The sequence below is a fragment of the Electrona antarctica genome, assembly GCF_951216825.1.
Source record: "Electrona antarctica genome assembly, chromosome: 6".
Classification (NCBI taxonomy): Eukaryota; Metazoa; Chordata; class Actinopteri; order Myctophiformes; family Myctophidae; genus Electrona; species Electrona antarctica.
Window position 1 is genome coordinate 25,136,401 of NC_136811.1, and position 27,575 is coordinate 25,163,975.

General features: G+C 43.0%; 1 protein-coding gene across 1 annotated transcript in view; it reads right to left on the reverse strand.

The window, feature by feature from the left end:
• triob (trio Rho guanine nucleotide exchange factor b) overlaps nucleotides 1-27,575 on the reverse strand; it is a 175,144-nt gene that overhangs the window by 34,497 nt on the left and 113,072 nt on the right. Inside the window, exons 21-39 of the mRNA XM_079504312.1 lie at nucleotides 25,179-25,277; nucleotides 24,606-24,698; nucleotides 24,271-24,420; nucleotides 22,778-22,892; nucleotides 21,916-22,031; nucleotides 18,772-18,894; nucleotides 17,339-17,533; nucleotides 14,713-14,828; nucleotides 12,837-12,903; nucleotides 12,235-12,344; nucleotides 11,673-11,742; nucleotides 11,291-11,380; nucleotides 10,899-10,991; nucleotides 10,328-10,439; nucleotides 9,739-9,929; nucleotides 9,486-9,587; nucleotides 6,868-7,007; nucleotides 5,011-5,110; nucleotides 788-1,040 (exon numbers count right to left, since the gene is read on the reverse strand). Coding sequence (XP_079360438.1) covers nucleotides 788-1,040; nucleotides 5,011-5,110; nucleotides 6,868-7,007; nucleotides 9,486-9,587; nucleotides 9,739-9,929; nucleotides 10,328-10,439; nucleotides 10,899-10,991; nucleotides 11,291-11,380; nucleotides 11,673-11,742; nucleotides 12,235-12,344; nucleotides 12,837-12,903; nucleotides 14,713-14,828; nucleotides 17,339-17,533; nucleotides 18,772-18,894; nucleotides 21,916-22,031; nucleotides 22,778-22,892; nucleotides 24,271-24,420; nucleotides 24,606-24,698; nucleotides 25,179-25,277 — 2,335 coding nt within the window. The remainder of the gene's footprint in view (nucleotides 1-787; nucleotides 1,041-5,010; nucleotides 5,111-6,867; nucleotides 7,008-9,485; nucleotides 9,588-9,738; nucleotides 9,930-10,327; nucleotides 10,440-10,898; nucleotides 10,992-11,290; nucleotides 11,381-11,672; nucleotides 11,743-12,234; nucleotides 12,345-12,836; nucleotides 12,904-14,712; nucleotides 14,829-17,338; nucleotides 17,534-18,771; nucleotides 18,895-21,915; nucleotides 22,032-22,777; nucleotides 22,893-24,270; nucleotides 24,421-24,605; nucleotides 24,699-25,178; nucleotides 25,278-27,575) is intronic.

Sequence of the window (27,575 nt, forward strand, 5' to 3'; positions counted from 1 at the left end):
CAGAGTGTCAGTTTATTTTTCATGCTGACAATGGAATGGGCCTTTTCTTGTACATTTCTGCAGGCAGTAAAACATCTACATTCCAACTATGTTAAAGAGCATCGCAAAGCATTGTTTCAACTTTTACTTGAAAGTAAAAGAGAAAACAAATACATTGGTTTCCCACCTTTAAGTCTCACACAGTGGCATAGTAAAAGATGGGAGTCACGATTAGAGTTTCCACAAGCTACAATCTACATAACATCTATACTATGCTATCCTATTCCATTCTATGGTAGGAAATAGCTCTTTTTAGCAATCCCTCAACTTTCAGAAATGTAATTGCTGTGCAGTTGCTATGCAATCGTTTGTGTGAAAATGTGAGAGTGAAATCATGCTTCCCACTAACTCCCCACAGGAGGTTTAGATCAAACAAGTAAAGGTACGCGTCATTGTGCATGGTGTGAAGTAAAGGTACGCGTCATTGTGCATGGTGTGAAGTAAAGGTACGCGTCATTGTGCATGGTGTGAAGTAAAGGTACGCGTCATTGTGCATGGTGTGAAGTAAAGGTACGCGTCATTGTGCATGGTGTGAAGTAAAGGTACGCGTCATTGTGCATGGTGTGAAGTAAAGGTACGCGTCATTGTGCATGGTGTGACGTAAAGGTACGCGTCATTGTGCATGGTGTGACGCACAACGCAAATGGCCCTTACAAGCTCACTTCTTGTCCATCGGTTATGTCCGGTGGGCCACACTGGCGCACGGCACAACCAAAAACGAATCACCCGCAAGTCGTCCGTGTCCTACCTTTGTGGTTGAAGAGCCCCTCCATCTCCATGGAGGAGCGAGAGTGGGCGATGCAGAGCATGGAGCAGGGCACCAGGCCCTCCTGGGCGGGGGAGCGGTCCGTGGTGCGGACCAGGCACCAGTCCGGCTTGTCGTGGAGCCGTTCCAGGACCTCCACCGTCTGGCCCCTGCGCACCGTCAGCTCGCCTCCGTTCCCACCGGTGCCGGCTACGAAGTCGTGGATCACCACCGTCAGCTCACAGCCACCGGACAGCTGGAAGGGACAGGGGGTGGGGGGCATATTGTTTAAGGAGGTGTACAGTGGGGTTCGCTCCACATAGGATAGGACCAATCACTGTCAGCGACGGCCCACAGCATCATAAGGCAATGTGAAGGACAGACACTAGGCTAGGGGGCTGCAGAGATACTAGTGTCTAGCCATACTGTACTTGATGTTTGAGAGAGACTGAATGTGAGAAAGACAGACAGACAGACAGACAGATAGACAGACAGGCAGACAGGCACGCACTGTATTTGCATGTTAAAATAATAAATAAAAAACAAAACAAGTTAAACCTATGTAATAAACGGCCTCAGGTGCAGGTCTTAATGGGTTAATTGTCTCCACCAGGCCGAAGGCATGGGGAGAGAGTATGTTTTGCACTCCGTCCGTCCGTCCGTCCGTCCGTGTGTCCGTGTGTCCGTCCGTCCGTGTGTCCGTCTGTGAACAGCTAATCTCCGGCACCGTTAACCCGGTCGATGCCAAATTTTGCACACACACTCCCTGGATGCCAACGATGAACCTCTGCCCCAAAATTTCCAGAATGGCCTGTTATAGCGCCACCAGGAGGCCGCTTTGTGCAAAACAAGTTTTTGGACAGTACACCTACATATTTTGTCCAAACATCACGCAAATTGGTACACAGTCTCTCTAGAGCCATTCAACGAAACGGGTCTTTCAGATTTCTCAGACTCCATCCTGATTGGCTAAGATTGGCTTCCAAAGTTTGCAGGAGTGCTCGGTTTCAAACAAAATGCTGCAAATCATGAACACATCATGTGATTTCCGTGAAATTGTGCACGCACATTCCCACTAGGCAGAGGAAGAAATGCCCCATGAACATTTTCAACTCAGCCTCATGGTGGCGCTATAACTGGCCGAAAAGTGTTTTTACCTCTAACTGCACGGATCTGTGAATAACTTTGTATGCCAACTCCCTAGAGGCCAAGGAAAAACCTTTGCCTGGAATGTTTCACATCTGCTCTTTATAGCGCCACCAGGAGGCCGACATATGTAAAACACATTTTCTAATATTACTCCTTCAGATTGTATCCAAATTTCACGCAAATCGGTACACATGCTCTCCATAGTCATGTGATCAAGACGGGTTTGTTTGATTTCTCATAATCCACCCTCATTGGCTACGATTGGCTCCTAAACTTTTCAGGAGTAGCCCGCTTTGTATCCGTTTTGTACAAATCGCCACAACTACTCAACGCAGCGTCCGATTGTGGTGAAACTGTACATGCATATTCCAACTAGGCTTTGGAAGAAATGCCACTTGACCGTTTTCAAATCAGCCTCATGGTGGCGCTACAACAGGCCAAGCCGCGACACACACACACACACACACACACACACACACACACACACACACACACACACACACACACACACACACACACACACACACACACACACACACAACACACACACACACACTCCTATCCTCCTGGTGGAGACCTGTGCCCAGAAGGGCACTTTTTCTAGTTAATCCCTGGTTTCGTCAGGAGGACGAAATCACGAACAACCGATTCGCTATTGCAGCCACAGAGATTGCCTTCCCTGCCTGGGGGGAGCCAACTGCCCTCCCTGCCCGGGGGGAGACAACTGCCCTCCCTGCCCGGGGGGAGCCAACTGCCCTCCCTGCCCGGGGGGAGCCAACTGCCCTCCCTGCCCGGGGGGAGACAACTGCCCTCCCTGCCCGGGGGGAGCCAACTGCCCTCCCTGCCCGGGGGGAGCCAACTGCCCTCCCTGAGCCAACTGTGTTCGTTGGAGCGCCCGGGGCATAGGTGGGATGCAGTCAGGTACTTCTGTTAGTCTGGAAGTGACTAAGTGGCTGGAAGTGACTCATTCACATTCAGAAGAAAATCGGCTCAACGTGACTCATCTCAAACAGTTCAACATGATGCATATGGAAAGTCTTAGCAATCTATAAAAAGATACGACAGGCAGACAATATGCTAGTTTCTACGACAACCTAGGATAAAACTGCATAAATTGTCAATCTGAGGGTCTCAGTGACGCATTCGTTTGACACGGAATCGCTCTGCACGGTACGTATATCCACAGGTGTCTATCAGGACCCCTGCATAGGTGTCTGTGAACATGTGTGCTTACTGATATATCATTCTGTTTAAATGTATACCTGTGACTAGAACAGATGGTTGCTGTTAGGACTGACTGTGAGGCTAAGCATGTGGAATGTATTCACAAATACCGAGATGTATTTAATAATACTTATGCTATTAAAACTACTGTACTTTGAAGTACTTTTTTTGGGTAAAAAAGGTGCTTATCACAAACAAAACAAAATAAAAATGAAATGATCAACACCGTTATAAATGCCAATACAAATGAGTGACTGCTAAAAACTACTGTAGCGTTCTCTCCTGCAAATACCAATTTGAATCGTTACTTTTACATTTTCCCAATTTTTTTATGGTTCATTATTACTTGGCATTAGCATTTGGCAGAATGAGAGGATGGATGTCTTTAAGACAGGAAACCTCATGCAGCTTATTATATATACTAAATATCTAAGCATTTTACTGAAACTTTGTAGGTTTTAGGAATAAATCGTCACTACGAATTGATCCACTTGATTTTACCGTGTAAGGGCTACAGCATATATCCTCTTCCTTTGTAAACAAAAAGCTTACAATTAAATACAGTACATACCCTTTGATAGAGAGGACATGTCAGTGAGCTGAGAAGGTGAGCAACAGGACCCGAGCTCCTGTCCTCCTTCATGACGGGAAACAGTCCAATACAGCAGCGCAAGACCGACAATTACTGGAAAACAGTCCAATACAGCAGCACAAGACCGACAACTACTGGAAAACAGTCCAATACAGCAGCACAAGACCGACAACTACTGGAAAACAGTCCAATACAGCAGCACAAGACCGACAATTACTGGAAAACAGTCCAATACAGCAGCACAAGACCGACAACTACTGGAAAACAGTCCAATACAGCAGCACAAGAAGACCGACAACTACACCTGCAATAGTCTTCACTAAAATAGACCCACATTACTTCAACATCAAAGTAGAACCAAATAGTCTCTATGGTTTACTAAAATACTAGTTGCTAAATAGTACCAGTTCCAGTGAATATGTCCACTGTAAAAGGTCAAAGTTAATCAGTCTAGCGTCAAGAATAATCCACGGTCACTGGAACAGTCACGTCCAGTGGAATAGTCTGCTTTAATCCACAGCCAGCAGCTGACCCGCAATAGTGTCAAAGAAGCACTGGCTCATATCCTTGAAACGATGCACACTGCTCCTCTCTACCTATCAGCACTTCAACGCACTCCTGTCTGCCAGACATCCTCTCTGACACGAGTGGGAGGCTGTTCTTGACACCACGCCAACACAGCTCTCCCTCTCCTCAACGCTGCATGGCCCTTTTGCCATGTCTGGGGACAGTCACAGAACTTTATGATATCTATTTTGTACACACAATGTCAATTTAAAGCCAATTATCTAATAATTACAGTGAGAGCGGTAAGACTCTCAAAAGGGAACGTCAAGCTCTAAAAGATCGAACAACAGCAGCTGCTTGTATTATACTTGGCAGTTAGGTTTTAGCAAGAATGGAAATATGAACGTAGCAAGATTTATGTCTGTGTCCCTTCATTATGCGTGCGTGCGTGCGTGTGTGTGTGAGAGAGGTGCCTTCTGTGCTGCTATGACACACACAAACACGCTAACAGATGGAGAGTCTTTTGTGTTGTTTTCATCTACGTAAGTTGTTGACGTTGGTAATTGTGTCACTGACAGTTCTGATGGAACCGAGGGGGAGGAATGAGGATTATCAAAAAATAACATTGAATGAATCAAGTTACTGTAGCTAATTGTGAGAAGCAAAAATGCATTGCATTGTATCCCCTTTTGCTGACAACTAGTTTGGGGGTGGGTGGGTACGTGTGTGTGAGTGCCTGCCTGCCTGTTCGTACCTTGTCACTGTCCAGGGTGTTCTGGGAGGTACGGGAGGCGATGGAGATGGTGTCTGGTTGACTGCTGGCATCTCCCTGGCTGTCCAGATCCTCCCCATCCCTGCAGGCACATTAATATGTACATTAATATGGACATTAACGGCACAATCTTCAATGTCACCTGAAGCATAACCACGTCAACGGTTCCATCTGTAACACCAGCAGCCTCTGCTCTCTTTTGAAGGCTGCTAATGATGTTGTGGTTTACGGTTGTGTAAATAAAAAGCTAATTACGGTGAACATCCACACACAACATCACTCAATCAAAAGGATCAAAATGAAATCTCCTCTCTGGAAGTGTTAACCTTCTTACAGTATATGGATTAAATCACCATGATTTATTTCCGGTACATATCGCCAGCAACATCACATTGGAGCAGTATTATTCATTATTTATTATCATTTCATTATTCATCTTATATCTGGAAGAACAGGACCTGTATGATATTGTTATTGACTATTACAAATATATAAGTTTTTTTCTAAATATCCACAGGGTTGACAAAAAACTAGACATAGCAAAATTTCTGGACATATTATTTGACAGTATATTGTGTAAATCGGCATAGGCATTCTACCCGGAAAGACCGCTGTACAGTGTACATGTTTGTTTACAAACATTGTGGTCTGTGGTGTTATCCTGGGGTGCATACTTAGTTTAGACTAGTCATTGGTTAGACATGGGTTAAGGTTAGGTTTAGGTGTGCTGCCCCGTAGGAGGTTAGGTTTAGGGTGAGGGTTTGAGATAGGTTGTAGTTGTAGGACTAATGACTGGTCTAACTCTAACCAATGACTAGTCTAAACAAAAAACTGTCTAAACTAAGTACTGCACCCGTTATCCTACCATCGGGGTACATACAGTACGTTGTTTAGACATCCCAACAGTCCGACAGTCATTAGTCGGACAAACCCGTGCTGTGGGTTAAAAATCATCCGTGCTGCGGGTCTAAAATCACCTGTGGCTCCCGACATGCGTGGCGGGTTACAACTAATCTGTGCTGCGGGTTAAGAATCACCCGTGTCTTCCTGTGAGGTTAGGGTTTGGGGAGGGTGTCTGACTCATGGTGTGTCTGACAGTTGGTATGTCTAGTCTGTCCTTGTGTTTAGGTTGGCCTTATGGACGTGGTGTGAACCTACCGTCTGCCCTTGTGTTTAGGGTTTCTTTAGGGATGTGGTGTGAACCTACCGTCTGCCCTTGTGTTTAGGGTTTCTTTAGGGACGTGGTGTGAACCTACCGTCTGTCCTTGTGTTTAGGGTTTCTTTAGGGACGTGGTGTGAACCTACCGTCTGCCCTTGTGTTTAGGGTTTCTTTAGGGATGTGGTGTGAACCTACCGTCTGTCCTTGTGTTTAGGGTTTCTTTAGGGATGTGGTGTGAACCTACCGTCTGTCCTTGTGTTTAGGGTTTCTTTAGGGATGTGGTGTGAACCTACCGTCTGTCCTTGTGTTTAGGGTTTCTTTAGGGATGTGGTGTGAACCTACCGTCTGTCCTTGTGTTTAGGGTTTCTTTAGGGACGTGGTGTGAACCTACCGTCTGCCCTTGTGTTTAGGGTTTCTTTAGGGATGTGGTGTGAACCTACCGTCTGCCCTTGTGTTTAGGGTTTCTTTAGGGATGTGAACATACCGTCTGTCCTTGTGTTTAGGGTTTCTTTAGGGATGTGGTGTGAACCTACCGTCTGTCCTTGTGTTTAGGGTTTCTTTAGGGACGTGGTGTGAACCTACCGTCTGCCCTTGTGTTTAGGGTTTCTTTAGGGACGTGGTGTGAACCTACCGTCTGTCCTTGTGTTTAGGGTTTCTTTAGGGATGTGGTGTGAACCTACCGTCTGCCCTTGTGTTTAGCGGTGGTGGCTTTAGGGATGTGGATGGGCTCCTTCAGCGCCCCCCGGAGGTGAATGGTTCGCTCCTGAATCACCTCCCGTATGTGTTTGATCCAATCCTGCTTGTTCTCAATGCTGGAAGCCTGTACAACACACACACACACACACGGTTAACCGCTTATACTACTTTAATCCATTTAGACCTTCGGCCGATTCTGAAAACGCCATCTAAATCCGGACCACCCACCCACACACACACACACACACACACACACACACACACACAGATTGAAAGGTACTGTATAACATTGACAGGTTTGGAGCTTGTAGATCGGCTATTTTCACCCAATGTTCATGTGGTTGGTCAGTGTGCACGTAAAGCTAGTAATAATGCATTTTATCAATGGAAAATCACATATTCAATTTGTGTTTCTTTCAAGCCCTGAATGCATGACGTGACGTCCCAACTGGTAGCACAGCATGCGGTCCAATCCAGTGACAGCATTGCACCTCTGACGCCATGTTTGTTCCCTGTGATCATTGCACTTTTACAGTAACACTGCACACGCGCACCCACACATTACACACACACACTCACGCCCGTCGCCCATGCACAACTCTCTGAGAGATCATAGATCTGTAAGGATCCATTTGGAACTGTGCTCAACACCCCCAAGGAGCCCTGAGAGTCCCTGGATCCCACTTTGAGAGCCACTGCTGGGCGACATTGAGAACTTCTGCTTAGACATCCACAGAAACACAGAGGGCCTATTTTGTTAGCCTCATGCCAATCTGAGAACCCATCGTCAAAAAAAAGGAAAAACAGCACCCTCTTTTCTGTCAACAGTCTGTCTCGAGAGACTAGCCTCATGTTGACGTCACCGCGTATCTGTGTGGACGAGCTAATTAGCACGGGACAAGGCGGTAGCGTAGCAGCAACAGTGGTTTCCGGCAGTGGTGTAAAGTAACTAAGTGCAAGTACTCAAGTACTGTAATTGAGTACAATGTTGAGGTATTTCTACTTTACTTCTACTTTAATTTCCAATTTCCAATACTTTCCCTTCTACTCCACTACATCTCAGAGGCAAATATTGTATTTTTACTCCACTACAATTATTTGAAATCTTTGGTTACTAGTTGCTTTGTAGATTTTGGTTATTACAAAACATATACACTAACCACTTCAGCCCTATATACATTTTGGCAATTTTCAAATGATTTTTAGACATTTTGAAAACTTGAAATGGGAAATTCTGCATAATGAGTACTTTTGATTCCAATACTTTTGTTCTTTTACTCAAGTACATTTTGAATTCCGGACTTTTACTTGAGTTTTACAGAAGATTTCTACAGTGCAGTATTGATACTTTTAAAAGGACTTTTACCACTACTGTTTGCCGGTTACATAATGTCCATGTTTGTTTGGAATCATCGCAATTATGTAACGAGAAGAATAACCATATACAGTATGCAGGAACACACACGAACAAATAAATGTACAAATAAATATGCATGAGCACTCACACACGCGCGTGTGCATGCATATCTTCACTACATACTGTACACACTCTCACAGAAAGGACACATGCGTACATGATGCATTGTGACTCATTCTATGCTAACCAGCAGGACTAGTGTTTCTCAGTTCAGTCGATGACCCACCGACTGCTATGCTAATGTTTCTGTGGGCTGAGTGAATATACAAAAAAAAAAAAAGTAAGAGAACACCATCCTCAAGGAAGTAACTTTCCTGAACTGAGAGAACAACGTGTAGGGTTTAGAATAGATGATGAGATGAGTTACCAGTACACCTACACAGGGACTTCATAGCTTTTAAGAGTTATCATTACAGAGCTAAAAGTGAAGCAAAGAGTAAACCTTCCATTTATCATGACAATTGAACGGGACTGCAGTGATGCAGTATTTGAGAGGGACGGCAGGGGCACATTCGCCTAGCAATGGACACTACACAGCAAACTCCTCAGTGTTGATTGCCGGGATTCCTTCAATAAGGAGTAAGTAATTATGTTGACGTTAAACAGAAGGTTTTTGTGAAATGGTTAAAGCTGGTTAAAGTGTTTGTTCAGTAACAGGGGTCTCCCTGTCTCTCCAGCTCTTTAGTAAAGAGAAAATAACATTTCAGGTGGGTTGCCAATATCATTCAATCAGGATTCATTTATCATCTTCAATGTTATGGTTTTGGTTTTCCACTTCCACTTGTTTATCCTGTATGAGTTTACTAAAGAGCTGGACATAAAAGGAGAACCCTGTTACTAAACAAACACTCTATTATAGTGGCTCAGGTGGTAGAGTGGCCGCTTGGGAATCGAACGGTTCCCAGTTCAATCCAGGGGGACAGCGCATATTAATGAACACAACACAATCAAGGCCATGTAAATACACCAGATTTAGAAAGAATGCTAGTTTCCATCCGTAGTCCCCATACAGAAAACAATACAAAAAGAGAACATACAAGATTAGTAATGATAAAAACATTACTAAAAGGGTACAAACAGAACTCAAAAGGTAAAAGGGCCTAGATGGTTCTATTTGTACGCCCTCAGAGTTAGTAACACTCAAGGTTTTAAATTGATCGCCATGTTTGCGTGGCCATTGAGTACCTTAAGGACAATCTTATTGTCGTGGGTGGGGGTCCTTCCTACCCACAGCGCAAATTTACAGGGATCTCCCTCCACGTGCTCTGTGACACCAAGCTCTGACGTCTGTGGGACAGGAAAGAAAAATCATTATGAACACAGAGAAGGAGGTAAAACTTAACATTATCATCAACAAAAAAAATATTGTAGGAGTCCACATTATAATTAAAGAAGAACAAAAAAGAAGAAGAAATTAAATCCAGGGTTGATAACTTACAAGCAGCTTGCTCTTGAAGAGGTACTTGCTGCGGCCGTTGGAGTCTTTGACGTCCTTGCTGAAGACCAGTGACATCTCAAAGAGGAAGAGGTGTCGGTCGCGACCCTTACGGATCAGAGTCTTAGGATCCCACACCTGGAAGGACTCCTGCAGGATCAGCTCTCCCAGGGAGTCTATGTTCCCATCAAAACCTGGGACAGTGAAACAGGATTAGCACATGCTACTTCTGTCTGATTTTACTTCAGTCATGCTAGTAGGAGGTTAGGTTTAGGGGTTAGGGTTGGAATTATTTCTGAATTACACTTAATTACCCCTCTGACAAGCTCACAGCATGTCAGAGGGGTAGACACGTAGAACTGCTATTCTTTTTAAGGTAAAAAATGTCAAGAAACTGTAAAAATCAGACCAGTCTGAAGTGAGTGGTGCTGTACCGTACTCGTGCTGTAGTACTGTACTGTAGGCCTACTGCACTGTACTCCCTGGCCTGTGTGTGTGTGTGTGTGTGTGTGTGTGTGTGTGTGTGTGTGTGTGTGTGTGTGCGCGCACGTGTGCGTGTGCGTGCGTGATTATACTGTGTAGAAGTACCCACCATCCAGCATGGAGAGGTGCATGGCATCGTTAGCTCTCTTGGGAACACTGAGCATTACTTCCAGACCATCCTTGATCTCTCCTTTACCCTCCTCACAGCATGTCAACAGCTCCTGTCATTGAAAACACACACACACACACACACACACACACACACACACACACACACACACACACACACACACACACACACACACACACACACACACACACACACACACACACACACACAAGCAAGCGCACAAACACCACACAAGCAAGCGCACAAACACACGTTTGTTTGTTTGTTTGTTTGTTTATACTTTTTTTATTTCAAAGACACCCATATAACTCTGACAGTGGTGTAACCCTAACCCTAACCCTAACCCTAGACCTGTAAGGACCCTTTTAGAACTTAACTCTGAGGGTCCCTGAAATCAACTTTAAGAACTACTGTTTTACCACAAGTTTTACCAATTAATTACCAATTTACACATTATTGACAAAGACTGTAATGTAATTGTAATTACATGTAATGTAATGTAATGTAATGTAATGTAATGTAATGTAATGTAATTACATGCATTACTTACTTTGAGAAGCAGCTGGTACTTGGTGATTCTCTGGACTGGTTTGATCAGATAGGAGGATATGGAGTTAGCAAGACGATGTCTCTGTTGGATCTCCTGCAAATACAAAATAAACATGAGCTAATCCTATATTGCACCCGCCCGTCACAGTGTCATTCTAAAGCCTTTGGGGGAAATGAATAAATTAAATCATTAGCTAGTTTGTTTGTTTTTGTGTTATCAAATATTTCACACCACTCATGTATTTAATATTATTCTAAACTGGAACATTAATTTGTCTAGATAATGACTTGAAACTCAAACCCAGCATTATTTAAACTGAACCTAAGGTTAATATACCGTACCTATATTTCTTAGGCATACTGTACTAATGACAGCAAACACATGTCACTTACATCAAAGTAGGGTCCAGCATGCTCCAAGATGAGCTGGGTGGAGTCTGGCTTGTTCTTACAGTAGTTCACATACATCTGGAACTTATCCGCCTGAACAGAAAAACATACAGTACAAGATCATCACAAGATCTACAAAAAGAACTGAATCATACTACTGTATTTACTTTGGAGTATTGTATATCGGGCTAGATAAGGACATGATGAAATACACAATTTAGAGTTATTATTATTATTATTATTATTATTATTATTATTATTATTTATTTATTTGTATCAATATCAACCATCATCAAAACAATAAAATAATCTAAATGCATGAAATTATAAATGTACAATTTCATCTTAAAAAATAGTGATCTGTAGTGATCTGGAGTCCTCTTACCCAAGTGACAAAACAATGGCCGACATCTTCTGGCAACTGCTCATACTTCTCTAACTCCTTCAAGAAGATACTGAATGTGGACAGAAATACAGTATTAAAAAAAGTGTGAGGACATCTAAGTATATCCATTATTTCTGGGCCAATACATGCTGCCAAAATGCAGCACAACATAAGACCAATGTTTTTCCTTTGGCAACAGTGGTGACATTTGAGGTTGTGAGTTCACGGTCATCCATTTTTAACTACATGATCATACAGAACTGGTCATTATAAACACATAAACTGTGCACATAGAGTACACAACAAAAATACACTGAGCATAGCTTAATGCACTGGTTCATTTTCCTTTAAAGCACCCCCAGTTTGATTTGCATGAAGCCACATTCTATAGGGTCAAATCCTCAGTGTTAATTTAACTCCAAGAATATACAAATGGAAACAAATGGACCCATATGTCTATTTGGTTCAATGTGTACACTCTTGTAGTTACATACTGTACATGTATGGGTCCATTTGGCCCCAAGCCCCCAGCTCATCGTGTGGTTCTCGGTTCTGTACTGACTTGTGGTGGAACTCGTAGAGGTCCTGCATGTTGCCAAAGATAATGTGTTCCTTGTTGACGATGCCAGGAGGAATCTCCTCCACCCCGCTGGTCATCTCCCACAAGTATGTCTAGAGAAACACACACAAAGTAGAAATAAACATCAATAAATTCACAGAAAATAACATCATCTCACCTCAGCTCACCTCATTTCGGAGCATTAAAGACATTTCAGCAGTTGCTTTCTTTCCATAATCCCTTGAATCACACATATTGTACTGAGAGTGTAAAATGGACATACAGGTAAATGCTTTTTGTAGTCGCTTTGCAACACAATGATACCACCATAGTATAAATGTAACACTATAACATCTCATATCAGTAGTGAACTGAGCAATGAAAGTAAATGGGACATGACACTAACTCACACTAACTAGTTAATATCTCTCACAGATAGTCTGATCAAATAAATTAAGCTCAATCACACACGCCACCTCAAGCAGGGAAGAGAAGTACAGTAAATAGAAAACTTTCTGAGATACGGTTTTGTTTCTCCTTATAGTATTTACAACTGCATATCCATATACTTTAACAGGTTTATGGGTCTCTTGCATAATACTTACATCCATGCACTCTCGGAGGTCTCTGACGTAGGTCTTCTCTGTTTGAATGAGCTCAGCCATTATAAACCTGAAGAGAAACATTGAGAGAGAAACAATTGTCCACATGAGTGGTCTTTAAAAGAGAACCTGCTTCAATATACTGTATAGTAGTATTAAGTGACAACAAACTAAATGTATTATTATAATTATTATTAGTAGTAGTAGTAGTAGTAGTAGTAGTAGTGGTAGTGGTAGTGGTAGTGGTAGTAGTATTATTGTTGTTGTTGTTGTTGTTGTTGTTGTTGTTGTTGTTGTACAAAGAAGAAATACAGTATCTCATTTTGTCCTGCATTTTAAACTATTAAATCACATGGAGTACAAAACTTCAAACACAGACCCCCAAGAGTACAAAGGAAGTAGTCTTAAAACCTGATCACATATCAGCCTTGTTATTCTACCCTCTGGCTGTTTCCAAATGATGGCTTTGAAGTTTAATATGGCATGAGCTCTGTATGGTAGGATGCAAGTATGCATGAATAATATGGTTCCCACTCCTTTGGGGTATTTGTCATTGTGACCGAAGGTCGCAGTTAACTATGGAATCGTGTATTTCCCGCCAATGTGTTGGTTGGTTGGTTGGTCGGGCACGTGACATCATGTGACATCATCAGGGATGGAGCATGTGACATCATCAGGGATGGCGCACGTGACATCATCAGTGATGGAGCATGTGACATCACGTGACATCATCAGGGATGGAGATCCCTGATTTCATCAATATTAAGCCCATATATATAGATCCCTGATGTCATCAATATTGGCCCTCTGGCGTCTTACTGGTATGTATATTTTTACACACTGCATGCAAAATGAGTCATCTGCATTTAACCGAGCAGTGGGTTCTATGGGGGGAGTTAGGGGTAGACTAGGGCCGTGGGTTCTATGGGGGGAGTTAGGGGTAGACTAGGGCCGTAGACTAGGGTTCTATGGGGGGAGTTAGGGGTAGACTAGGGCCGTGGGTTCTATGGGGGGAGTTAGGGGTAGACTAGGGCCGTGGCGCAAACCGGGGACCTTCTGTTTCCCAGACAGCCTCTCTACCCACTACCCATGGTCTATGTAGTAGGGTGTTAACAGCCTCTCTACCCACTACCCATGGTCTATGTAGTAGGGTGTTAACAGCCTCTCTACCCACTACCCATGGTCTATGTAGTAGGGTGTTAACAGCCTCTCTACCCACTACCCATGGTCTATGTAGTAGGGTGTTAACAGCCTCTCTACCCACTACCCATGGTCTATGTAGTAGGGTGTTAACAGCCTCTCTACCTCTAGGGTGTTAACAGCCTCTCTACCCACTACCCATGGTCTATGTAGTAGGGTGTTAACAAAGAAGGATTTTATGGCATTCACATTTTGATGGCGTAGAGATTGGAAGATGTGTGCAGTGGTATCATAAACAACCTCAGGTTTGCAACAATCTAAAAATAATATACTGTACTTGTGACATACTGCATAGGCTTATGATGAAACTACACCACCGTGTCTGGATGTTTAATGACATATCTTTCTGTTTAATTAACAATAAATGTCTCAAGGTCCTAGACACAGTCAGCAACCTGATTGATTGATTGATTGATTGAAATCTTTATTTGAATAAGCAATTTAAAACAACAATATAAACAGAAATAACATGCAGTACAAAATAATAAAAAAAGCAAATTCAAAAGGAGTGAGAAGAAGCATAGCTGTATGCCTACACTGCACAGTACTTATGATGGTGGGTCTGGAACTGTATAGAAATGTATTTGTACTGTACTTGTTCAGTTCCCAAGATTTTAAAGAACTCAATATGACCGAATACAATTTCTATTCTTCAGCACACTTGTGAGTTGTCACTCACTCTTTCCGTCGTGCTGATTTCCTCTTCTCCTCATTGAGTTCATGAGCAGCATCTCTCAGCTTCACATCTAAACCTGGAGCGTTGGCAGGGATGATGTCCAGTTGTAACCCTTTACTCTAAAAAAAATAAAAAAACAGGAAACGTGAGGGATACATTCAGACACAATGTTCAATTAATATCTAAGCTTAAAAGATCTTACTGCCTTAATCCCACTGACCTACTATAATCCTACTATCCTATCCTGCTATCCTACTATAAAATGAGGAAAGCTCTGTCCTTCTGTCTGTCATTCTGTCCTCATCCATCCTTCTCCTATGAAGAGCCCATTTTTACATTTGAGCTGTTTATTAGCATTTCTGTGAACTCTCATCCAATCTAAGACTGCTGTGGGTAGAGCCTGGAGAGTGCCATAGAGCAGTGGTTCTCCAACATTTTTGGAACAGGTCACCCCTGTTAATTACCTTTATATGCACGGCACCCCTGAATTGTTGTTAAATATTGTATTCTGAGGGCACCCACTTTGAGAAGTCCTGCCATAGTAGTGTGATGGTTGATTGGCAGGTGTTTCTTACACACATGCAACTGGCGCAATGGTGCAATTTTATAAAGTAGTGTTTCTGAAACGGATTCATGTCAAGGACCCCAAATTGTATATGGCCGCGGGCAGCCCCTAGCCTGGAAACCAGACCAGATCTGCCAGTGAAAAAAATAAATATATATATACAGTATAGTCTCGCTATGCCAGGCTAGACCCCAATCTGAAAATGTTTTGAAGATTTACGTAATAAATGATTAAATACATTCAACATGTTCACTATTTATTTTTGAGTGGTGCAACCACTCCAAGGAACAGCAATGTCCCTATGTCCCTCACTATGTCCTAACCTATGTCACAATGTTTAGAGTACCAGTAGGGGCAAAAGTGGCGCTGTTGTGCTAGAAACAGAGAGAGAGAGATAGTGTTGCACTGCTAATTACAGAAAGAGAGAGAGAGAGAGATGTCTGCTAAATGCTAATTTCCCCACACAGTAACTCTGTCATTTCTCGACCGTTTCGGACACGGGACGGCTCGCCGGAACCGGGCTGGCAATCTGGGCGCGTTCCTGTGGGTCTGGAAGTTCCGGGGACCTACCAGGGACCCCCACACGGAGTTGCACCACTCAGTTCACACGGGTGTGATTTTTATTTATTTTTAAGGAAATCTAAAAGGTCAGCTTATCTATCTGCTATTTTTGAATAGCCAACATATAAATGGATTAAGTGGTTAAAATCATTGTGATGCTATTATATTAACTACTTTTGCTGGGACCCTCTGGAACCCTCCCCCCTCTGGAACCCTCCCCCCTCTCGACCCTCTGGAACCCTCCCCCCTCTCGAGACCCCACTTTGAAAAAAGTTTTAAAAGGGACTTTGATTTAAACAAATAGCAAGCAACAAATCCATGGCTGGGCTCCTGCTGCCTGACTTGATGCACCAATATGTAGGATTTTGTGGTAAATAAAGGGCAGAAACTTTAATTACTAAGCAGTCTTGGTATAAAAGATTTGTTGAAAATGATTTGTAACTTTTCCCCATATTCAAAATGCTCATTGGCAATGTTCCATGGGCTATGAGATCTGTAGTGCCAGTTGCCATGACAACTAAGTCATGTATGCAGATAGTTTTCCTGCAGACATCCCTCAGCATGGACTAGTTATTCTTTCATCATTAACCACTGCATTGTCCTTTTCTCCCTCTACACCAAATCTCTTTGCAGAAATTAGCCAATCTACAATGTTACCCCATACCATGGGATACATTGTGAGCTTGTAGGTCTGCTGTTTTCACTGAACGGGGACACTAGAGTTTATCTGGTTAAATAGTAGAAAAGTGTATAACCATGTAACATCGCATTCTGCTAGTTGGGAGAAACAATGACCAAAAATTTATATGAGGTTGACTTCTGAACTCATAGGCATAATTACATATGAGATTTGACATAATAATAATATGAAAAGATAATTCCAATACACCTAAACAAAAGTTATAAATGTAGGTAAACAATGGGAATTGTCAACTCAACTGAAAGAAGCTATGGACAATACAGCACAATGGATGCTTCCTTTAAAACAATATATTCCCCTTATTTCTTTAAATCTTACAATCCAGGCATAGTGTACTGAAGCCTGGTTATACAAGCGTTCCACAATAAATTATGCATCAATCTCTCAGTGTCCAATCTCATCATTGCGAACAAAGTGAGCACTAACTATAGAAGCTGACCAAAACTGTCTGTCTGTCTGTGTGTGTCAGTCTGTGTGTGTGTGTGTCACGCTGTAACACCACCCGCCCGCCACCAGAGGGCAACTGAAATTGGAACGATACAGAGGTCTGTGTGTGTGTGTGTGTGTGTGTGTGTGACTGTGTGTGTGTGTGTGTGTGTGTGTGTGTGTGTGTGTGTGTGTGTGTGTGTGTGTGTGTGTGTCAGACTGCCACAACAGCTTTGTTCGCTTCCCGCGTTTACGCGTCTTACTTGTATATAGGCTATCATCTAGCTATTGTCAACCAGAGAGCAACACATGCTTTTCTTTCTAAAAGAGCAATCCCTCCATTGAGGGGGAGATGAGATTTGATCTGGAGTACTCACAGCCTTGTTGGAGTCGGAGGATATGCCCAGGGCTGTCTCCAGGCAGGTGCCATACTTGTCCATGCGGACAGAAAAGTCCCGATAGCGCTTGTCCACAGAGGACACCCATTTCTTTATCTCCAGGGCGTGGGCATGCCCCTTGTCACAGAACCCATCTGCCAACTGGATCAGCAACTTCACTCGCTCTTTGGTTTGCTGCGCACGGAGAGAAATAAAGGACAGGAGAATGGATGGAGGCGAAGAGGGAGGGGTGGTGTGAGAGAAAGAGAGAGAGGTAAAGAGAGAGAGAGAAAGAGAGCAGGAGAGGGACGTGGGATAGTTTTTGTTAGAGAGAAAGAACAGATGAGGAGCGATAGGTAGAGCGAAAGGTTAAAGGGAGAGGTGGAGAGACATGTAAGAAAAGAGAGGGAGAGAGAGGGATGGGTGTGTCATCTGATGAGTATAATAGCTGGTACAGCTACACAATAATGGTGACACAGCAAACAGACAGACAGGACAATACACTGCCCTGGAAATGGGCCTCACAGAAGAGAACAGGGGTATGCAAGCGCACGCATAAACACACAGACATACTGACATGGACACAAACAACACAACAAGCATAGCATCTGGCACAAATACATATACTTTACCTAGATGACCCGTTTTCCAATTCTGAATAACTTTTACATTTTCATGTGATTTCTGGCTTATTGTCTGTTTTTCACCACTTGAACCCTCAGTACCCCCTGGCACTGAAAATAACCGATCTACAAGCTCACAATGTATCTACAAGTACCAATCTACAAGCTCACAATGCATTAATAACCGATCTACAAGCTCACAATGCATTAATAACCGATCTACAAGCTCACAATGCATTTCTAGGGATTCTAGGGTTCAAGTGGGTAAGGAGTTAGTACTATTTTAGGCTAAATAGTAATAACAAACGTCATAAATATCAACTGATATAAGCTCTGCACATAACTGTAGTCCAGTCAAAAATCTATATGGACGAGATTTAGAGCCTTAGTGCTGCCTTACATTCCAGTATGGGTGTATTCAATGTAGGCGATCACTTCTCGCAGACACTAAACCATTTCAACTCAGTCCGTTGCTAGCCAGAGCTCACATAAAATAACTAAAAACAAAACTCAAGGCTAGTTACCCATAAGAAACTATCCTGCAACAGCAAGCTGTAACATTGTGATGAAATAGCAGGGGTTAATAATGATGAGGTGTTAAAAATTTAACCGGCTATGATCATCTAATATTTTGTATGTGCTATCTTATTTCATTTGCTGGAACAGGAAGAAAATAAACTGCAAGTTAAGGTAAAACATTACTTGCAGATCATTCCCTATAAGTTCACCTAAAAGTGAAAGAAAGTGAATAGAAACAAATAGACAAACAAACATCCTGCCTCTGGTACAAAAGTGCATGCATACACAAACCTTGGCTGTAATCTGGAAGTCTTCGTGTTCTTTGAGGAGCTCTTGTGTGTGGTGTATACTGGAACCAGTGGAGGTGTGAGTGGACAGGTAGAACTCTCCAGTGTCATGGATCCACTCCAGGGCCTAAAGGGAGGACAGTGTCAACTAAGTAGACCTCATGGAAATAAATGTGTAAAGAACGTTCATAACAACACTGTGCTTCCGTGTCAAACCCGGAAGAGGAGCAATCAATCCATGGGGGCCTCTGTCGTACTTTTGTTTGTTCGATATCATATGAAGATGTTTTGGATACATTATCCATACAGTAGCAAAAATAAACTAGAAAAAGTGCCCTTCTGGGCACAGGTCTCCACCAGGAGGATAGGAGTGTGTGTCAAGGGTCAAGGTCAAGGTAAACTTTATTGTTTACCTTATTATTTGTCTTGGGCTTTCACCCCAGCTACAGCCACACATAAAACATCAATGACAAGCAAAAATACATTACAGAGGGAGACACAACATTACACAATTGCACACATGATGTGGATAATCTAGCCTCACACAGTTACTGCTGTTTCAGAGCCTCGTTCAACATCTTAGTTAATGCTGGTACAAACGATTTTTTAAATCTGATGTACTTCCACTTTGGTTCTTTGTATCTTCTCCCAGAGGGCAGAAGTACAAACTCACCATTTAAACATGGGTAACATCACTGACAATTTTTTTTAGCCTGTTTTAGTGTAGCCTGCTCATAAATAGACTGCAGCAATCTGAACAATTTGGACCGAGATTACCGAACCAAACTGTGATGCCAAACCTGACCAGGCTTTCCAAGACTGCTCGATAGAACACTAACATAAATCTTTGGTCAACACCATGAACCCTGAGACAAAACACTTCATGACTATTGAAGTCAAAGCGACTGGGCGGTAATCATTATTTTCCTTGCAGCCTGCCTTTTTGGGAACAGGAATTATAATGGAGTCTTTCTAGGTTGACGGAACAGTACATGAGTCCAGTGATTTTTGATAGATGGGACACCAAGTGTGATGTTTGGCAAAATGTTTAGGAGTAATATAAACATGTTTTTGTTTTGTGTGTGTGTGACAAGACTAGGCCTGTTGTAGCGCCACCATGAGGCTGATTTGAAAACTGTCAAGTGGCATTTCTTCCTCAGCCTAGTAGGAGTTGTGGCGATTTGTACAAAGCGGGCTACTCCTGAAAACTTTAGAAGCCAATCGTAGCCAATCAGGATGGATTATGAGAAATCAAACAAATCCGTCTTGATCACATGACTATGGAGAACATGTGTACCGATTTGCGTGAAATTTGGATAAAATCTGAAGGAGTAATATTAGAAAATGTGTTTTACATATGTTGGCCTCCTGGTGGTGCTATAAGGAGTAGATGTGAAAAATTCCAGGCAAAGGTTTTTCCTGGGCCTCTAGGGAGTTGGCAATGCATACAAAGTTTTACACAGGTCTGTGCAGTTAGAGGTAAAAACACTAATCGGCCAGTTATAGCGCCACCATGAGGCTGAGTTGAAAATGTTCAAGTGGCATTTCTTCCTCGGCCTAGTGGGAATGTGCATGCACAATTTCACTGAAAACACACGATGTGTTCATGATTTGCGGCATTTTGTTTGAAACTGAGCACTCCTGCAAACTTTGGAAGCCAATCTTAGCCAATCAGGATGGAGTCTGAAAAATCTGAAAGACCTGTTTTGTTGAATGGCTCTAGAGAGTCTGTGTACCAATTTGCGTGATGTTTGGACAAATATGTAGGTGTACTGTCCAAAAAATTGTTTTGCACAAAGCGGCCTTCTGGTGGCGCTATAAGAGGCCAATGTGAAAACCTTGGGCCAGAGGTTCAGCTGTGGCATTCAGGGAGTGTGTGTGAAGAGTATGGCTGCGATCAAGGCAACAGTGCCGAAGATTAGCTGTCCACAGACGGACGGACGGACACACAAACGGACACACGGACGGACAGAGAGCAAAACATACTCTCTCCCCATGCCTTCGGCCTGGTGGAGACAAGCAGGTAACCCAGAAAGGTAGGTAGCTGTTATCACAGATTTAGGGCACTTATATGACCCATCTTTTATCGTTAGCTATGATAGACCCTAAAGTTACTAGTTCCCACTGTTGCTCAATTGGAAATCTACATGGCTCTACGAGTCTACGGTATAGTTTAAATTCTTCCGTTCTATTATTTGTTCTACTTTCTAAGTGGGCCACCAGGACGGTGGCTTTATTGACCGCACATGACCCATTTGGACCAGTGAAGCATAGATGAGAATACTCGACCAGGACGAGTTTGGATCCTGGGGGTAAAACCTTATTAGCCATGGCCTAAAAGCTGGCAGTTTTCTTAATGTCACATTCCAGTGTTTGTTGCATTACTACCCCAATGCCACCAGAGGGAGCAAAATTACTGTCATTTCCAATGCAAGTTTCAAAGTTTGTCCAGGCTGAGCTACAGACTCCTTTCTTCAGCCCCTTCTCTATGACTAAAGAAAGGAAGCTAGACTGAAATACAGCAGTAGCTTAATAACATTTGAACATGTTGTGTTACTAATTACAAAAGTAACTAAAACAACATTTGAAGAGTGAAAAGCAACTGTTCCTTAGCAAAGGCCCATCAAGTAGGAATTTAGACATCCTGGCTACCACTAAAAACAGACTCCATAGATTTCCAAACTCTCTCTATGGAGTTACTTTAGCCAGCATTTCAGATATGTGCTGGCCTAAAGCAAGTGTATCCTTAACTCAGTAATACAATATCAAACCTATTATGTTATGTGATACATGTGATATTATGTGAGAGTAATGCGATGTGTGACCAAGAATCCCATAAATTGTATTTGAAAACCTCCTTTACACTGCATCAGTACAGACACAGAAACAGAAACAGTAGCACGGCACCGAAACACACAAAACATTTTCAGTTGTAACTGAAATATGGACAAATAATCTGACTGAAATGTTTGAAGATTACATTTCTTGTTACTCGCTGTGCTGTGCCATGCACATAAAAATCCATGCATGTACAGTACACACACACACACGCGCGCACACAAACACACACACACACTCACACACACACACACACACACACACACACACACACACACACACACACACACACGCACGCATAGTGACCCACCTGTTTGGCGCTGCGTTCAAACACCACGTACTGTTGACATTGGTCCAGTCTCCTCTTCCTCATAGTCCAGAAGTGGAGCACTCTGTTCTCTCTCTGGAGCAACTCGCTCAAGATGTCTGACGAAACAATGCAGGCAACACAGGACGTCATTCATCCTACATACGGTCCACCATGAAGTTTCACAGAAGCATATCAAAACACGGATGAAGAGCACTTATTCATTCTCGTGCCTGCCGTCTGAAAGAGCCCCCTGTTCACATGTAGTGTAGCTGGAGTGTAATGGTGATGCTTCATTATGCTGCTAGGAGGAAACATGAGCACACAGTAAGAGGAGCAGCGCATACAGTAAGACCCTGAGTGTTAAAGGCAATGGAAGTGATATTTCTTTGGTTAAAACAAAAAAGGTTTTGTGGAAAAGTTATAACTCTATATTCAGACAGTAAGCGCGTTTGTTCACTAAGTAACAGGGCCTCTCCATCTCTTTAATAAACAGAAAATAAAAAATCCAGGTGGGTTGTCAATTTCATCTAGTCAGGAGAGAGTTCCCATGCAGCTAAACATGTATAGTGTTCCAGTTCCAATTTTGTCTGCTCACTTCCAATTACATTTTTGTTTCTCTTCTGAATGGAGAATATTGGTATCCCAATCCAATTTTCTTTTTCCAGGTCAGTGAGACAGGCAGGCCCCTATTTCTGATCAAACATTCTGGTAGCAATGATTACTACCAGAATATGGTGACATGTAAACACTTATTTTAACAACAACAAATCCCTTACTGCAGTGTTAACTGTTAACACCCATGATTTGACGGCAGACTGTGTGGTGAAGACTCGCATAGATTTACTATGGATCCACTACTTACTCTTGACCTGAGTCTCCGGAGCCTTGACATGGGCCAGCATGCCCGGCATGTTGACGCTGTTTCTGTGTAGGTACTTCAGGAAGACGTCAGCGTTACGCCTGGCTAATGTACAGGCCTGTCCAAGGGAAAGCATTCATATAACAAGATTACCTCTATGCACACAGTGTACTGTATATACAATGTATACATATTGTACATATTCCAGGTCGGTGCATTACGCTTATTATACTGAATAAAGACTATTATACTGAATAAAGACTATTATACTGAATAAAGACTATAATAATAATAATTATTATTATTATTAATATAATATATAATATATAATATAATATAATATAATATAATATAATATAATATAATATAATATAATATAATATAATATAATATAATATAATATAATATAATATAATAATAATAATAATAATAATTATTACAATTATTATTATAATTATTATTATTAGTAGTAGTATTAAGAACATTTACAAATTATTTACACAGCTTTCTCAGATAAGCATTAACAGAAGATAGAGACTGGAATGTAATAAACACTATAGAGTACAGGCTGAAAACATTGGTAGATAGAAAAAATAGTAGGGGTGAAACAATACAAGTATTCATATTGAACCATTCAGTACGAGGCTTTCTGTTCGGCACGCACTACGAACCGGACTATATGCACATTTTTATCAACTTTGAACAATGTGCTCTGCGCTTAACAAGGCAGTCCATATGACATCAGGCAAGTTGCAGCATGCAGTCTGCCCATCCCACCCCCAAAAATAAACCCAACTCCAGTCACTGGGACACGCTTGCGAGGCCCACTACGCTAATGATAGAGAGACCAGAAACCCATCATCAGCAGGTCTGGCGTTCCCTGTGAATTATGAGGGCATTGGCAAGAGAGTGGTTGAGAAAAACACAAGGGTATATGTCGTGCAGCTGCTGCATGAGAGTAGTTCACGTCAGTTGACATTACCCCAGCGTGTCAAACAAGGAGCGGCACACGCGCTACAAACCGTCCCCGCAGCATTTTGGCACCCATACCAAACCTGATTCAAACATGACAAAATAAATCACTGGGATGATGGGTAGATTTATTGCCGCAGATATGAGACTCATGCTGTGTTGCGAAATGCAGGCTTTACGAACATGCTTAATGTAATAGAGCCCTGTTACACTGTTTCTTCTCAAGCTCATTAGAAACATAAATGTTTGGGGAAATGTTAGGAAATAGGTCAGGTACAGTATAGTACCCCTAAGGTACAATTACCCGGGGTTCAGTGTCTTGCTCAAGGACACTTCGACACTAACTCTGGGGGAGCCCAGGTTCGAACTGGCAACCTTGCGGTTACCATCCAGCCACTCTACCCCTGAGTCACCACCGCCCGAGATCATGTCTCTTATATCAGAACACATGAACACCTCTGTATCGTATCGAGCCATGCATTTTGTTAACCGTTACACCCATAATACATAGACTGCTTGTTGACCTTGAGGAAGGCCTCTTTCTGCTCCAGGTGTTTGCTGATCATGGGAATGACGTGGTCCGTCTCACTGTTGGGGCCCAGTTTATCAGCGCCGCCACACCAGTCCTCCTCCCTCTTATACTCCTGCTCCAGGCTTTCCAGCACACTGCACACCTGCAACACAGATAACAACATTTGGTTCCTAACTATCCATCATTGCTGGGGACCCCCTGGAGCTCCCTCAAGGACCCCTGGGGGTCCCCGGACCCCACTCTGAGAACCACTGACTTACAGGTCCAGTTCCATGTGTACATTGGGAGTTAAATGAACAGGTGTGTAGGTACAGCACACTTTCCTACCTGTTCAGAGGTCTTGTAGAATGCCACCGATGCGTTCACTAGCTTTAGTCTGTCTTCCATCTTCAGCATCAGTTGCTGCCAGTGGTCTGCCACCTACAGTCCAAACACAGACACAGCAGTTTATTTGCTGAAATAAAATAAATCATTTCACAAAACCACACTCCACTAAAGGATATTATTTTCCTTTAGGCCAGGATGGACAATCTTGCATTCGCCCCTGCCTGTGTGTTAGTCTGTCCACAGCTAATATTGCAAACTACTACACACTGATCAGCGTAGTCGATGCATACTATACATTCCTCGTTTACACTGACAGCAGTACGGCCAACAAGCTCAATCCCCAAATATTTTTCACATTGGTCACGGACAAAGTGTTGTTTTTTTTGTGAATTCAACCGTCCCTCCAGGGTATTGGATAGCCTATGTGTCTGCAAGGCTATGGAGTGCAGCTAGGCAATTGGATGCATGCTGTGGTGCCTGTTTCTAAATGTAACAGGTTTCGCACTGGGTACTCCAACAATGGGTACAGCGAGTACATTGTTCGTAGTATAAAACAGTGTATGAGGGATATACCTTCTCTGCACAGTCTCTGATCATGTCCATGTCATAGTGGTTAGCCTGGAGTAATGCCTCTGCCTTCTGTTGAACCTGCAGAGCGCTCTGATGGGTCTTCTATGGATGGAGATAAAGTAAACGTATGTATTAGCATCTCTGCTCATACAAACACTATAAAGATAATTCAGGAGGTCGGTTGTCAACTTCACCGTTACCGTTACATACATGTATGATAATTGATAGATTTCACAATAGAGGTGAGAGTACAGATCAATGACATAGCCTATGTTTGTTTGTTTGTTTATTTTTGTACTTATTTTTTAGGAAGTGGAAGGATAACAGTAACGAAGGGCTGAAGGGTAGAGGGTACAGCAACGTTCCCATCAGATGAATGCCCTCTTTTTCCAAAATACCAACCTCCACATTCTGATGATGATTCGCTTAATTTTTGTTTTATTATAGCCCCTACGGTGGGTAAAAACATTCAGCACATGGTGGACAAGTCTTAATAGACCCAACATACCAGTTACAAACTATTTGTGTAAAAGCAGTGATACACAGTAAGCCATTGGAGATGGAAGGCCAAGGAGATGATGGATGGAAGAAATGGGGGAGGACAAGGAGGGAAATGAAGTGAGAAGAATTGACACGGGAGGGGGAGGCACATCACAATACAAACCATTATCATTCCCCAGTTCTCAAATGTATTCAATTTATAAAGTTTTCTATAAAAAACGTTTGTCATTAAAGACCATTAAAAAAAACATTACTCATCTTGACATGTTAGAAATGGGGATTCACCAACACAAACCCATGAGCCATTCTGGGTCCCACCCCAGAGCTCTGAAAGCATTGTTATGAGGTTGAACATTACAGCTAAATACCAGAGCTTTATTGCAATTTCAGACAGGAAATATGTATTAAAATTCCAGCATCACATAAAATATGGATGATGACCATAAACAGATCTTGTATGCTCTTTGGGGATGGATTTGTGCGTGCGTGCGTGCGTGCGTGTGTGCGTGCGTGCATGCGTGCCTGCGTGCGTGCGTGCGTGCGTGCGTGCGTGCGTGCGTGCGTGCGTGCGTGCGTGCGTGTTTCAGCCCTGTGGAAGTAGGTCAGGTATAGGCCTGCATTACAATGAGCCAGGCTCAGGAGCGTTCAAAGAAAATGTACCCTGCATATTCAGTGATAAAAAAGTAAGGAAGTAAGAGAAAGAGAGAGAGAGAGAGAGAGAGAGAGAGAGAGAGAGAGAGAGAGAGAGAGAGCAATGTACTGTAACTGTATGACTTGTGATGAACTTCAGACATGAACCAGCAAAGAGTTTCAGATGGCAGCACGGTTGAAGGATGAAGGGGGACGGAGTGGAGGTGGCAGGGGAGTAAAGGAGGGAGGCTGAGGAAGATGAGAAGGAAGGGACATAAAAGTGTAGATAAAAATGATGAAGGTGAGGTGAATGAACGAACACAGACGAAGCAGTCAGACGAGGAGTGGAATGCAGGGCTCGAAACGTTGTCCCGACGTCCCGGGGCCTATAAAACATGTATTTGGGACTATAACTTATCTCATTCGGGACGGTTTCAGGACTAGAGGAGTATTTACCCTGAAAATGCACATATCGTGCGCAGTGTGGCCTCCCATCTCTTTCTTTCTCTCTCTCTCTTCCCCCCTTCTCTTACCCCCTCTCTCTTATCTCTCCCCGTTCTCTCTCTCCCTTCCTACCTCTCTCCTCACTCCCTCCCCCTTCTCTCTCTTCGCGGCTACACAGCCCTCGCATCTAGCCACCTAGGCTTGCACATCCACGCTATATGCGGCCCTCACATATATCTTGCTCTCACTCTCTCTCCCCCCTCTTCTCTCTCTCCCTCTCTTTCCCCTCTCTCACCCCCTTCTCTCTCACCCTACTTCTTTACCCCTCCGCCCTCTCTCCCTCTCTTTCTCCCTCCCTACCCCTCTTCTACCATATTATAAACGTTAGATCGTGCCATAAGTCTCCATTCTTGTTTCAGTGCAGTACTACGTCTTGCTTTGCACAATTAGCTATGGAGATTCAATCCAGACACCTTCTCCTGGACGAAGGTTCAGCCCAAGGGGAAAGGCCTGGGTCCAATGTGTGTTAACATCTGCTGTTGCATAGTGGGGGATCGGATCATCTTCATACGCTACGCAGCGTATTATTCCAGTGGGGATCGCGGATGGATCAACCACAATGCATGGATCAACCACAGAACCCCTAAGTACTCCATGTACATCTTACACTTAAGTCCTAATCTGAAGACGTTATGCAAGCTAGCAGTTATTCAGTATGGTCTGGAGCAGTCGGACCTCCCACACGACATCAGGTGTGAATTAGGGCTGGGACTGTTGCCACGACAACAGATAGCAGCGTGACGCCACGGCAGTGGTGCCGCAAAC